Source organism: Plutella xylostella, chromosome 14 (genome assembly GCF_932276165.1).
Source record: "Plutella xylostella chromosome 14, ilPluXylo3.1, whole genome shotgun sequence".
NCBI lineage: Eukaryota > Metazoa > Arthropoda > Insecta > Lepidoptera > Plutellidae > Plutella > Plutella xylostella.
This window is the reverse complement of record NC_063994.1, coordinates 6,714,813-6,728,678: the sequence shown is the minus strand read 5'-3', so window position 1 is coordinate 6,728,678 and position 13,866 is coordinate 6,714,813. Positions and strand designations below refer to the sequence as shown.

The 13,866-nt window shown below is 38.0% G+C and overlaps 1 protein-coding gene and 1 non-coding gene across 2 annotated transcripts in view; both read left to right on the top strand.

Annotated features, from left to right (window-relative positions):
* LOC105383506 (ubiquitin-like protein 3) overlaps positions 1-13,866 on the top strand; it is a 116,981-nt gene that overhangs the window by 97,295 nt on the left and 5,820 nt on the right. The window contains exon 2 of the mRNA XM_038120543.2: positions 11,218-11,326. Within this exon, the coding sequence (XP_037976471.1) occupies positions 11,218-11,326 (109 nt within the window). The remainder of the gene's footprint in view (positions 1-11,217; positions 11,327-13,866) is intronic.
* Positions 9,783-9,855, top strand: Trnar-acg. Its single transcript has one exon. It is a non-coding gene; the product is annotated as a tRNA-Arg (tRNA).

The window sequence follows — 13,866 nt, the reverse complement described above, 5'->3', positions numbered from 1 at the left end:
GCGAGGGGTGCTTTTGAAAGATTGCTCAGTTTTTAATTTTGTAATGCACAAAATATTATGTTATAGTGTTCTACTATATCCCAGCTCCGTTGTCTAATGGTGTATAGACTTTCAAGTATGGAGGGTTTTGTTTTGAGTGTTATAATAATTTTATCATCACCTTTTTAAACATAAACACAAAGAAACTCAAAAAATAATATATCTTTAACAAATATTTTCTAAAACGTAATAAAATTGTCTCCAACAACAACTAACAAAATAGGATTCAGAGCATATCAGTGCAGAAGTAACTTTCTAGATCCAGTGAAAGTTTATGGACTCTGATGCAACTTACAGCTTGATTTTTATTGACAGTATTACGTACTGTGTGATTGCTTGTTTGTCTTGTCGTGTCAGGCAGCGTTCCCACTACGCCGGACCGGCAGATCTGCCGAAAACCGGACACCGGACAGAGTGTTCACATTACATCGGATCCCGGAAGAAATTCAGACAGTCCTCAGTTGAATTTGGACCTGCGCGCACAATCGAGGGGAGCACGAGCGGGGCGAGCGGGGGACAGATACCGGCACAAACTCGTTCACATTACTCCGGGCCCGGTCGGTCTACCGGCAATTCGTAGTGACAAAACGTTCGGTAGAAACGCCGGGCTCGGCAAAAATGCCGGACCCGGGATAATGTGAATAGCTTCATATAAATTGTACAGCCACTAGCTCTTCCGGCAGATTTACCGGCGCGGCAGATCTGCCGGTCCGGCGTAGTGGGAACGCTGCCTCAATTTCCTTTCGGTTGACTGGTAGATACTGCTTTTAGAATTAAGTTCAGCTTTGAATGCTAACACCATTGGCTCATGTCATGAAACTGGCCACTACCGGCTGTGATCTCGTCATTTTTTTTTGGTGCAAATAAAGTAGATATATTTTAAGCTGCTGGTGTTCCAGTTTAAATAAATAAATAAAATCTGTATTGTTTGCAATATTTGGAACATTTTTGCCCGTGTGCTCCATGAAATGAAATCAATGAATTTGAAAGCGTAATTACATGTCTGTTTCAAATCGGTGTCATATTGTTAAACATTTAATATTAAATTCAGTTGTAGGTTGCCACGCTTCAATTGAAGCAGCACTCGATATTCATTCAATTACCAAAGCGGTAGTGATTTTGTTTCAGTGGTTTTGTTTGTTACATGCGGCTCAATGTTTGTGCTAATATTGTGTTAATGTGAGCTGTGCGTGGCAGTAACGGTATGCACTTTTGTACGATTAGCATGTTAATGATATTATTATAGTTATTTGCTGTTCGGCAGTATTGTGGATCTGAACCGCACCGAAAATCAAAAATAATATTTATAAACATAATATAGATAATTATCAACAGGCAAGCGAAGTGTGGGATGCCATGATTGAATTGTTTCTGTCAGCTGGTTTAAATGACGAAAGCTTTTTTTTATAAGATTTTTACTACCGATTATTTACGTAAGTACTTACCTTAAACGCTAAATTAAATATATACAGTCATATTTTCATCATTTCTCCTGCAGTGCATGCAAGTGCAACCTAATCATGTAAGTCACGCACGTTACCTAAATGACGACGTCACACAACTTGGCCGTGTCGTGGCCGAGTCTAGAATACCTAGAAGCTAGACCTAATAATTAGGGTTCCTCGAATTATTAATACTGTACGGTGAATGCCAAGGCCTAGGTAGATCAATAGTAGAGGACACGCCAGCCGAGGGTCACTCTCTTAGACGAAAAACGAAGTTCCGATTGCACGACAGCACTCGGTCGTTCGTTTTTCCTCAGTATAGAGTAACCTCCCAGAGTTGTTTCTATTATTGTGATTACTTTATTAGAAATAGTATTTGTACGACATTCGACATGAGCGTCGAACATGAAACGGTAATAAGTTTACTTAGTTACTGTACAAACTGATGGAAAGTAATTACATTTTATTACTTAAAAGACGCTCTGTTTTGCCGAGCTATGTTTGTAACTAATGAAAGGAAAAACTACGTTTTTAACAACTTTAAATACCATGTGAGTCGCAGATTACATATTCGCGAAAATTCTAACCTACGCCTTTACTAAGAGGCCCTTCTAATTTTGCTTTACGAGTACGAGTTCGGCAATTTTGGAACACTCCTATTTTTCGTCTCCTGTTAGTCGTATGTATTAGATTGCACTGATCTTGCAAAGTGCTCACAACACTGCCCAATCCCTGTACAGTTAATGCGCCAGTAAGTCAGTACTCAGTATCGAGGTCAATAGACGTCCGTCTAATTTATGGCTCCTCCCCCGCAAGGAGAATGTTTTTCCAATACCGAGCCATTATTCTAAGCCCCGGACTTCACACGTGGTCGACATTACGTGGCCATGCCGTATTTAACTTTAGTTAGTTAATAAAATACATGCAGACAAATTGAGAACCTTTGCTCGAAGTCGGTAAAAAAATATTAGCTTATCGATCAAAAAAACATGTACTCTAGTCTAGTAACTTTTAGTCAATTTGTTATACGGAACCTTTAAGTTGTTTTTTATACGGAATTATCCTAAATATCTGAAATCTAATAAATGAGATCAAAATAGCATTTTTGCAAAACCCTGTTTAACATTTAAGTTTCACACACATTTTCACCAATAACAGGAACTAAGCGGTATAAAAAAAACCCTATCTTATACATATAATTCAAATACTACAAACTTAGGTATGTTCACTTTAAACTTAGAAAGTGAATGTTAACAACAGCGGATGGCGCTCGCTAGCCCTTTGTTCATGTCATCGAATCATAGAACGTGTTTCCTAATTGATGCTGTTGCCATTTCGTGATGAAGCGGTGTTAACCTCTGACATTCGTTATCTACGTTCGTCTGGTGAATGAAAATATTGAAATTTTTACAATTGTTTTGTATTCGCAGTTGTCTCAGGAAGGCTTACCTTTCTGGCTTGGGTTTTTTTTATAAAATTGTTAGTCAAGTCACAACTAACTTTAACAAAAGAAGGTTATAAAACGTTCTGTTATTTATTTAGCCTTAGTTTTTACCGCAAACTTGCACACACGGGGGCAAGTTTAGCAGTTAGTTATGGATTAGGAAGTTTACATCGCTATAGCATCGCGCAACTTGTGTGAATAGTGCCGCTACTCGCCTGGGGGTCACTCTATATCACGAAAAAAAGTTTCGGACCGCTGCTACGCGAGCCACGGCTCTGTCTCGTTGTATTAAACGTGATGCGAATCGCACGACAGCTCTTTTTTCGTTCGTTTTTCGTCAGTATAGAGTGACCCTCCTGTACCCCGCAGGGCTGCCAACTTCATCGCAAGCTGTTGCTAGAACATTAAATAGCCACCCGCTTACTAAATACAATGTAATTATTACGCTTTCCGCTGATAAAACAGTGTAAAGGGTAAAGTTATGGATACAGAACTTTGTAGGTACTACTCTAGCCGTGGGAATTTCGGGGTTTGTGGTTGCTAATTCGCGCAACTATTGATGTAAATGTACGTATTATTAATTTTGACGGTTCAGGTTTGCGTGATTTTAATTACCGTAGGTAATAACTAAAAATAATTCCAAAAATATGTCACACGGGTGTTGTGTGTCTACTACTGCAAGTCTGCAATGCCCGTGTGTCGCAACTCGCACCGCAAAGTTTTCAATGCAGTAAATGTCCCATCGGCCGGCGCTGCGTTACCTGGTTACGTCGTGTCGATGAGAGTGTGTGTATGGCGCAGCGCTCACGCAGTGCAGACACAACGGCCGTGTGGCATCGCTGAAACTCTTCCTGCCCTAGCCCGGTGCAGAGACTCAGACTAGAGGTCACCCTAGGAAGTTTCTCGATTCTTGCTTCTCGAGCCACGACTCTATCTCGTTGTAATAAATGTGCCGATTTCACGACCGACTCTATCTCGTTATAAAAAACGTGCTGTCACGACAGCTCTCGTTCGTTCGTTTTTCGTCAGTATACAGTGACCCTCCTGAAACTCTTTCAGCCTCCCAGCCCTAGCCCGGTGCAGGCTGGCGCGCGCCAGCACGCCGCGACCGCACACACTACACAAACGGTTCAAACTCACATAAAACCTTGCAGTCGCTACGTGTACACGTAGCCCCTTATATTTAGTGAGATGTGTGATGAGGGACCCTGCGTTTTTATTAGTAAGCCCCTTGTTGCGCAGGAGGCTACATTGTGTCTGTCAAATAAACATATTCAGTATACCTACAGCAACTTTGTAATCTAGCTTTGATCAAAGTATATTACCTATATCGATATTATCTTTATAAATTGTTTTTTTATAACATACCCAAGAACAATGTGCTTACAGTTAATTGGCCGGGAGCCATTTCACAGACGTCAAGGGCCGCAAATTAATCAAATAATGCAATTTATTTTAAAGTTATATCTATACTGATACTTTGCTATAGGTTTCCTCTTTTATTAAATCACTTACTTATCTGAAATCGGTCAAATTTTCATTATTTCAAATCGCAGCGAATAATTTTAGCAAGATTGTAGGTTACATTAATGAATAGAACAATGTTATACGTGTGGGCCGAACATGCAGCCATAACTCCCGCGATATCGGTACGTGAAACACGAAAACTGAATTCCCACAAAGGCTGAGTAATATTCAAACAACCCGTGAGCCACAATTTATAGGGTCAAACGCAGGTCAGCCCGGCTGACACCCGATTATGAAATTCAGTGCAAATACCTGCTCACATATGTAATTATTCATCTGTTAGTCGTTATCCGGAATAACAAATGGATGTATTTGTTTATGAACACTTATCCTCCTGACGCCCAGCCGTTATTTTATTTTTTAGGACTATCTGCCCACGGTCCTCACACAAGGACTATTGCGTTTACCTAGCTTACTGCCCAGAAACTTAAACGTGAATAAATGTCGCAAAAATTATTATATACTGTTCCTAGTAGTATGTACGGTCAATGCATTAAAAAAGGAACCAGTTTCAATAGGTTTAAATTCGAAAATCATTAGTCCTCATGTGAGGACCGTGGGCAGTTAAAAAAAGTTTGATTTATTGGTAGGCAATATATTTATAAGGTAATTTGTTAGAAATAACAAAACTTATGAAATAAGAACCAGTTAGGAACACATTTAACACTTTAAATCAGTCTCACATAAGTTTAGAACTTATATTTATTCTAGATAAACTCTTACACTTATCAACTATTATAATTATTGGGATCAATATAGGAACAAAATAAGATAAAATGAAAGGCTCAGCTAGCAGCGCCTGGACATCATCATCACAAAATTCAAATTCTACGGGTCATGGTGAGTCATTTATGTCGTCATATCATCGTCCTCCGAGAGATCTATGTCCGACATAGCTAAATTTCCTTCAATTTCTTGGATTTCGCATTATATTCTGTAAAAAAAATACATAAATAAGTATATCTAAAATTATAGTATAGCGGTCCAGAGTCCTCAAGTGAGGACTAAACGTTTATGTCATTGAGGACCACGGTACTCAGACGAGTACTAATGTAAATGGATGATCATAGAATATTATTTAGAACCTTAATTGATAAAATATTACTATTCGTCTCTTGCTAATATACTTAACAATAAGGTTTTATTAAATTTATTGTATTAAATGATTAGATCACATAAGTAAAATGAGATTTCAACTTACTTAGTCGACGGTGGCCCCGCCATGGTTCCGTTTTTTGACGTTTTTACAATGAACGATTGATTATCCTCAGATGACACTTAAGACAGCTGTCAGTGATGGAATGTTAAATCCATTGATGCAATCCCAAAAAATAATGGCGGTAAATTCAAATATGGTTCAAACACAAAGTATTCGTCCTCGGAGAAGGACCGTGGGCATTTAGTCCAGAAAAAATATGTTATAGCTTGGGCAGTAACAACTATACTCGTTAAGTACTCACAGAAGGACCGTGGGCATCAGGAGGTTATACCAATGAGGCATCTAGGTAACAGACAACACCCCATACGACCCTTTATAGACAACGCTTAAGCAAACTTCGTCATTACTACCGAATCCACCATGACAGTATGGCAGAGCAGACGCTCCGCCACTTGACGATCGCATAATAAAGTATCTTATCTGCCATATGAAAGCGCTGCAGTGTAGGTGGTGGTCTCTGATTATTTTAAAGGTTGTAAACCCCAATTTCTCCATAGTCGGTTATCTAACCGACCAGGGATTGGTTCATCAATTATACGTCATCTCCATATAAAATTCTTGACAGATGTGTCAAAAGTCAACCACTAATACCTGGTTATGCTCTAACCGACTATGGATAAATTGGCACTTAGCCTAGGATAGACTCTTCATAAAGAGATTCTGAACTAATGTATAATTTTCCGTCTAAAATAATTTAACAAAAGCTGAATTAGCATAGAAATATGTCAACTTACATTCTCTCTTATAGTAAGTAAATTTATGCAATAATGGAATACAAATGGAGCATGTCCAAGTTCACTAAGAGCTTTCTTACGCTAAGTGTCATATCTGTTACCTACTCATCTTCTCTTTGCACGTCCATTTAAACTGTGCTCTTATTGCTGCGGCATTAAGGACTAACTTTAAGCAACAAGGCCCACAGCCTGAATGAAAATAGTATCGCTACTTTGCTCTTTCTTAAAATTTTATGTTTAAATTTTCTATTTCCTCCAAGTTGTGTGGTGGAAGTGGGACTAAAAGAATATGGAACTAGGCTTCAAAACTTCCTTCAAAAGAAGTTAGGTGTGGGCCGGGAATACTAGTTAAATTTTTAAGAAGACTACGACGTTATACAAGTTTTCTAAGTTATGTGACTTGATATTTTAGATTGAAAGTCCAAATGTAAATAAAATTTTGTATTATTTTTATAAATCAACACTAGTAGCTTATGACTAAAGTTTAAGTTACCAAACTAATATGGTTTAAAATATGAGTAACAAACAATGGCTTTGACTTTAAAGCGGGAATACCCGGTTAAGTTAGTAATAACGACAATATTTTTATCTGAGTGCACAGGACAATGGCTAGATATTGATATTCTTTTAATAAATATTATACATTATTGTTCAAAAACGACATCCTGTCTCGATTGTAGGTAATCGAATGATATATAGGAATTTAAATCTTACCTATAGACATTTAATTTAAGTATCTATAAGTACTAATCTATAGTGTTAATGTAACCGATCCTGACCCAAACAATCTCAAATATAAAACTGTTAATATATAAATAAACTCCTCCGAAAAATACCTACACGCATAAGATAGTACCAAACACTAAAGCGAATTTTGTTTTTTTCAAAGCGATACATTTAAAATACACGCAATATGATAAAACATCTGTCACAAAATGTGGGATAGTTTAGATAGATAGTTTTTTTTCTGAAAACGGAAACCTTTTCCTACTTATTTTTAAATGAAGAATGAATTTAGTTCCGGTTTAAACCCGGCTTTGATTTGTATAAAATCTCTGGACTGTAACCGGTTCTAAACCAGAACTATCTCCGTTTTATACTAAGGGCGCTTTTCTTTACGTAATTGCCAAACCCCTGGTAGCCTGCGAGTAGCACTTTTTTGTGGTAAAGCAAAGTAATGTAATATGTAGCATAGTTGGCATTAGTTGGCAACGCCGACAAAGGAAAAGGAGCGCTAGTTAATGTAGTTAGCCGAGTGTGGGGAATCCTGCTACGGATCTGCTTGTGTTTGGGCAAAATACTAGTAATAACTTGAGTAGGTATGTGTAATGCACAAATATAATTACCAAATATAATTACCATCTGTTCTTACAAAGAGATTTATGAATGTACATCTTGGATGTATGTTCTTTCTCATTCCAATCTTCTTCTTAGCGTGTGAGTAGCACACACTGCAGTGCAGCGATCACAGGATTCGATACTATTTTCGATATGATTGTGTAGTTTCGATTTCATATTTTTTGTAGTTTCGAAAATAGTATCGAATCCTGTGATCGCTGCACAGGTATACTAAGACTTGCGTTTGTCACTGTGGTGAAAGGATTTGCCAATCAGATTAGTTTTCATTTGTATTATACTGGTTGGAAGGGTACAATTGATACGTCACTCAAGAAGGCTCATTGCGTCTTATTCCAATAAGTAAGGCCCGGGTCTCCTATTTACTCCGTAGGTCGCGTCAAGTGTCACCGCCGTAGGCCGCGTCACAATGTTCATTATGTCTACGCGCCAACGTCGGCGTGTGAGGGAGACCGCATCAGTACATTTCTATAGTGAGCATAGTGACGCGGCCTACGGCGTGACGCTGGACTCGACCTACGGCGTAAATAGGAGACCAAGGCCTAATACTATAAATTTCGTTAGAGAGCGTCTTTCTTTTCTAACAAGTTCTTCATATAAAATACTGTGTTTTCAAAGCCTAGTATAACTTTATTTCTTGTCAGAAGCCATTCGGTCAAACGGTTGGATTATAATAATAGCAATAGCATGGCACGAGCCTATATCTCACTTGTTAAGTTAATGTGCTAGTAGTATTAAACATAACTTGTAAGAACATAAAGTAGCAAGGTATGAAGAGGAAATGCAAGCTAGCAAGTTTATTAATACGCTTTTCAGTGTCTAGTGCGGCATGCAATATACAGTGACGCTGCATTGCAGACATGTTTTACATTTTTATAGTTTATTCGGTACAGTGCAGTAGCTTCAGTGGCTACACAATACATATTTCGACACAGCGTTATAGGAACAACATACCTTTATTTGTGTTTAAATATACTTTCAGCTACTACAACGCTTTTGCTACCTTGTCATGTAGTGTTCATGTCTTTTCACTATAGAATTTTCAATTTACATACTAGGGTAACTAGGTACTATAATAAATTATCACACCCTGCCAAACTCCGTATAATATTACATTATTGTTATCCCTACCACTGATTTTGAAACTAAAAAGAAGTAAGTAAAAATATTACAGAGGAAAACATGAAATTTGCGTAATGTGAGTTATGTTTTTGAGTTGAAAAGGGAGACAAGGGTGCGAACATTAAGTACCAATACTACCAATAGACACCCTTAATGCGTTCCACGATTTATGCTTGAAATAATCCATATTATAGTAAAGATTTTGTTATTCATGTATACCAACGATATTTATAAATATTACAACAAGACAAAAGTTTTCCAAAAGACATTGGCATCTAACGGAAAATAATAATAGTTTTGAGCCATTATGCGAATTTTACCAGCCAGCTCACAAGTAGCTTTTCTTTTGTACCTTGTCAAACTATGTTTTAAAAAACCATCAATGTGTGTATGAATAAAATGTTTTTTGTGTGTTTGACAAGGTAAAAAGTCACAAAAGTGTATTAAATATTATTATATAGCTTTAGCTACTTATGAAGATACACAACAGTTTATTCGAAAATAAAATCGAAATTAAGAGTCTTACCTACCCGAAATAAGGACAGTAATGGAAAGGGCTAGAAGTATCCCACCGTGTACCTCTTATGGGCTGCCTTGCGCTGTTTATTTTTCATAATTATTATTATTCCTTTCCCTTCAGAGTGCGAGTACTCGTGTGTTCTATTTTCGTCCTCCATTAGGTAGGTACCTATCTGTCTGAATGTTTGCGAGTAAACAAAAAGAAATAAACAAAATATTACAACTTGTACGAATCTGCGAGTGGATTAGTGACCTTGAATTTGTAAATCACAGTTCCAAGACTTCCAAGGTTGATGACTGATTGTGGTGATGACGTAATATTTCTTATTTGCTTTGACTGTGGAATCATAATAGTATTTTCGTTGACATGGACATCTGGCCCTGTGGCGCAACGGATAACGCGTCTGACTACGGATCAGAAGATTCCAGGTTCGAATCCTGGCAGGGTCGCGGAACTCTTTTGTATTTTTTAAATACAAATAAATTTTATAATTTTTAGAATATTTGTTTTATCTATATTTTACATGTTTTTTGCTTTGAAATCATAGTTATTTTTATTTTAAGGAAGATTGGAGAAACAGCTTGGAAGTAGGCAGGACTTATTATCAACTAAACACAATACAAGTTACAGTAAATTGTATGTAGGTACTTAACGAAAACTTTACAGTTACGCAACAAACGCAAGTGGGTATCAAGATGGAAACTGGTAATTTACATACTGTCCCATACATATTTAAGGCAGGGCCGACCCTAACTAAATAAAGTAGCTTCTGTGGCTTTGTCATGTTAATCTGTGCCGAAATAGCGCAGTTAATTCGGCGATGGCGTTCTCGGGATATATTACAACAGACTCTGTCGCTACAAGAGTGCCACCCTTGAGTGTACTCATATTCTTTATTCTGTTAGCATAGAAATTATGTGTATTAAATTATGTAAATAAGTACCATCTTCTATAACGAGTATTATAAGAAACGAATGGAAAGCTTTGGATCATCAACTTTTGTCAAATAACAAAATACTCACGTCACTATTATATTATAACCCTTCCTTTTTCAGTCAGTTCTGAAAAATGGGAAAAAGTAACAAATTTATACAAAGTGTCAAACCATTAATCGTGAATGTGGTTGACTGTATGGTATATAATATGATACAGCACGCGATGGCGTATGTAATATGAATATGTATTTAAATATTGTAATGCGCAATTGCACATAGAACATCCGCAGTCCGCATCGTAGGTATAAGCGTGAAATGTTTGAATTTGAAGTGCTGTGTCCTTATATAACTTCAGAGATCGAAAGGTTGTGCGTTTGTAACATAAATGTCAACGAAAGGCTAGGCTGGATACATCATTTGTTGTGCATCAACAATGTAAATTATATTATCATTCTGATATGTACATACACTAATACTCGACTACACTTTCACGGTTTGCGAAAACATACGTAGTAGGTAATGACAATTATTGACTGGCAATTTTTAGGTCTAATGAACATTGTAATCTTTGTCATATTGTTAATACATCTATTAAATATTGATTTCAAAACAGCTCGACAACATCTCAACATTTGTAATTATTCTCATCTACAAACGTGTCCTAAGACTCCTAAGATCAGCTCTAGTAATGTTTATCATCGTGGCGAATGTCGGTACAGCGTCGCTAAGGCAGACTTATCGCCTAAACGCATTCTCTCCAGTCAACCTTGAAGGTTAGGAGACAACTAGTAACTCTTAATATATAAATTTATGTTTTGATACAAAATAACTTAGGTAACATAACCTATATTCTAATCGTTCGTGTGTTTGTTCCAGATAAACCTGCGTCTGATCCTGGTGTCCGGCAAGACGAAGGAGTTCGTGTTCAACCCGAGCGACTCGGCGGGCGACATCGCCGTCCACGTGTACGACAACTGGCCCGAGGGTGAGTGTGCACAGAGCTTTACTATAATGCGGACAAATTATGTAGGCCACCGTAGGAAACGTCCGACGTCCGTGGCAAAGAGTTCATTTTGTTTAGGGGATGCCGTGTGTTTTTTTTTAATTTTAAGTACAAAATTATGTGGGCCACCGTCGCACGCAACGGACGCAACACATTCAGTATTCTTTGTATAGACATTCACACAAGTGCGTCCCCTTCATCGGCATTTCCGACGCCGCCGCCGTTACTCCATACATTTATGAAAATCTATCCGATACGTACGATACCGATAGGGGGACGCTTACCTTTACGGGAGGCCAGTGTTTTTTTACTAACACAAAATATCGCAAATCAAATTAGTACAATCCAATACAAAATCCGCATAAATACAGTACCTATAAGAAATAGGACTATACACTGAAAGTTACGTAGGTACCTCCATGACTGTGTCGAACCAATGATATGTAAAGTAAACGTGATTCGGTTGAGTAAATACACTTTTTATCGAAAGGGATTATCTTCTGTATTTTGTTCCCGATAAAATATGAATGATGTAGCTATGGGTAGGTTGTGGGAAAAGCGACCTTCTCCACATTTCACCTACGTCACTCTTCAGCTCAATATTATTATGAGTACTTGTGGCGTATTTAGAAAGAAAAACGTTATTAGCTACTGCGGCAATAAAGCTCTTTTTTTCATGAACTGGCGCGTAAAGGTCTCTATTGAAAATAGCTGATGGTTATTTACGTGAGTTGGAATTGGCTATAAATATCTGTTATGACGGAAGGCCCAATGGGGCGCCCCTCAATGACAGGTCTATGGAAATCAGGTTATAAAAGAGGCGTTTTTGTGGCTATTCGGATGCTGCGGGTTTTAATGCCAACTGTAAACTATGTTCCAAGTACGGCACTAAGTATGCCAACTTCTAAATTGCCCCTTTCGTGAAGTTTATAAACAGAATCATCCGCCTTATCTTTTAGTTGCAGAAAACGTTAATATTGTTCGCAATTTTTTAAACGATCTCTCCCGCTGACGATATATTACATCCCTGGGAGGTTTTGCCGGGAAAATATTTACTGAACGTCTTTGAAGTTATTTACGTGGTTATTTCTTAGCTCGTGAAAAAATATCACTGCTAAAGGGGTGACCGATGAAGGGTTAAAGCTACGCTCGTGAGAGCAATGTCATCTGTATAAACACATAAAGAGTGTGGGTGGATGGCAATCTATTTGTCGATTTAATATACTACTCTACTACTAACCTTTCGGTGTGTACAGTACATAAATAACTATTATCAATTGATGATACATTAACACTGCTGTAAGACACTTACATTTTACATATAGTTCAGATTGGCAGCGCAGTGTAGATAATAATATAACCAAGTTTAAGTCACAAACTGTATGGAAAGCGCGGAATGTAAAATAATTATGCTACCTCCAGTCGGCGCTCCGAGTTTGGCAAATATTCGAATGGGGCGCGTGACTGCCGCCTGCCGAAAGACGTGATTTTATTTAGCGAGCGACGACGACTGGGCGTAGGGGCCTGCTACATGTAGGTACCTACACGGAGTAGGTACTACTTGTACTTCTACAGTGGTTGCAGAGGTGATGTAGGTGAAGGGACTGCGGCGCATAGTGCTGAGGACTCATATTATTATCATACCTGCTTCATAAGTTCATAATGACAAAGTTCCAGTGACAATAGCACTAAATTACTCTTAGGCCTTGTTCCACAATGTCTGGTTAGTGGCTACCTGTGAGATAAAATACATGCTGTCACTGTAAAATATAATAACAGAAAGTGACAGCATGTATTTTATCTCACAGGTAGCCACTAACCAGACATTGTGGAACAGGGGCTTAAACGTAAAAGGGTTGTTTTATGACGCAGTCTGCAATATTGAAGTATTTTGTGAGACTTTTTCATTGCTCGCGAGGTCGCGAATGTATTAATTAAGAGAAATGATTTGTTATTATTATAAGATTAATATTATTATATCCCGAAGGCCTAAACTCCGTTCCTAAGCTTGGACCATTTTCCTACCACGCTGGCCCACATCTAGATGTGCACTGCACAATGCACATTGTGCAGGTTTCATCACGATGTTTTCCTTCACCGTTAAATCTAAGCTTGGTTTTTGATAACTGTTTAATATTCCCCATGTATATCCACCACCCTAATGTATGTTCACGACTTGTCTTCACAGTATTCAGATTCGTCGTTGAACGATGTCCCTTTTTGTTACCGTCCCGTTTTCGCTGACCCTTTTCATTGTTGCATTGTTTTGTGAGCTCTGTGGCTCAGACAGAGTATTATTCAAAGTATGAGTAGATAGACGGACAGTTTATTTTATACAGGATGTGGCAAAGGGGTATACTAAGCATACCTATTTTGCAACACCCTGTATACATTCAAACGTATACTACCTCAAATTGCTTCGAATGTTTTGTTCCCATTCCGGGGCTACGATGTCTGTCTGAGCTGACTAAGAAGGGGTTATCGATTTATCGCTTAATTTATAATAGATTCTGGTCATGGTC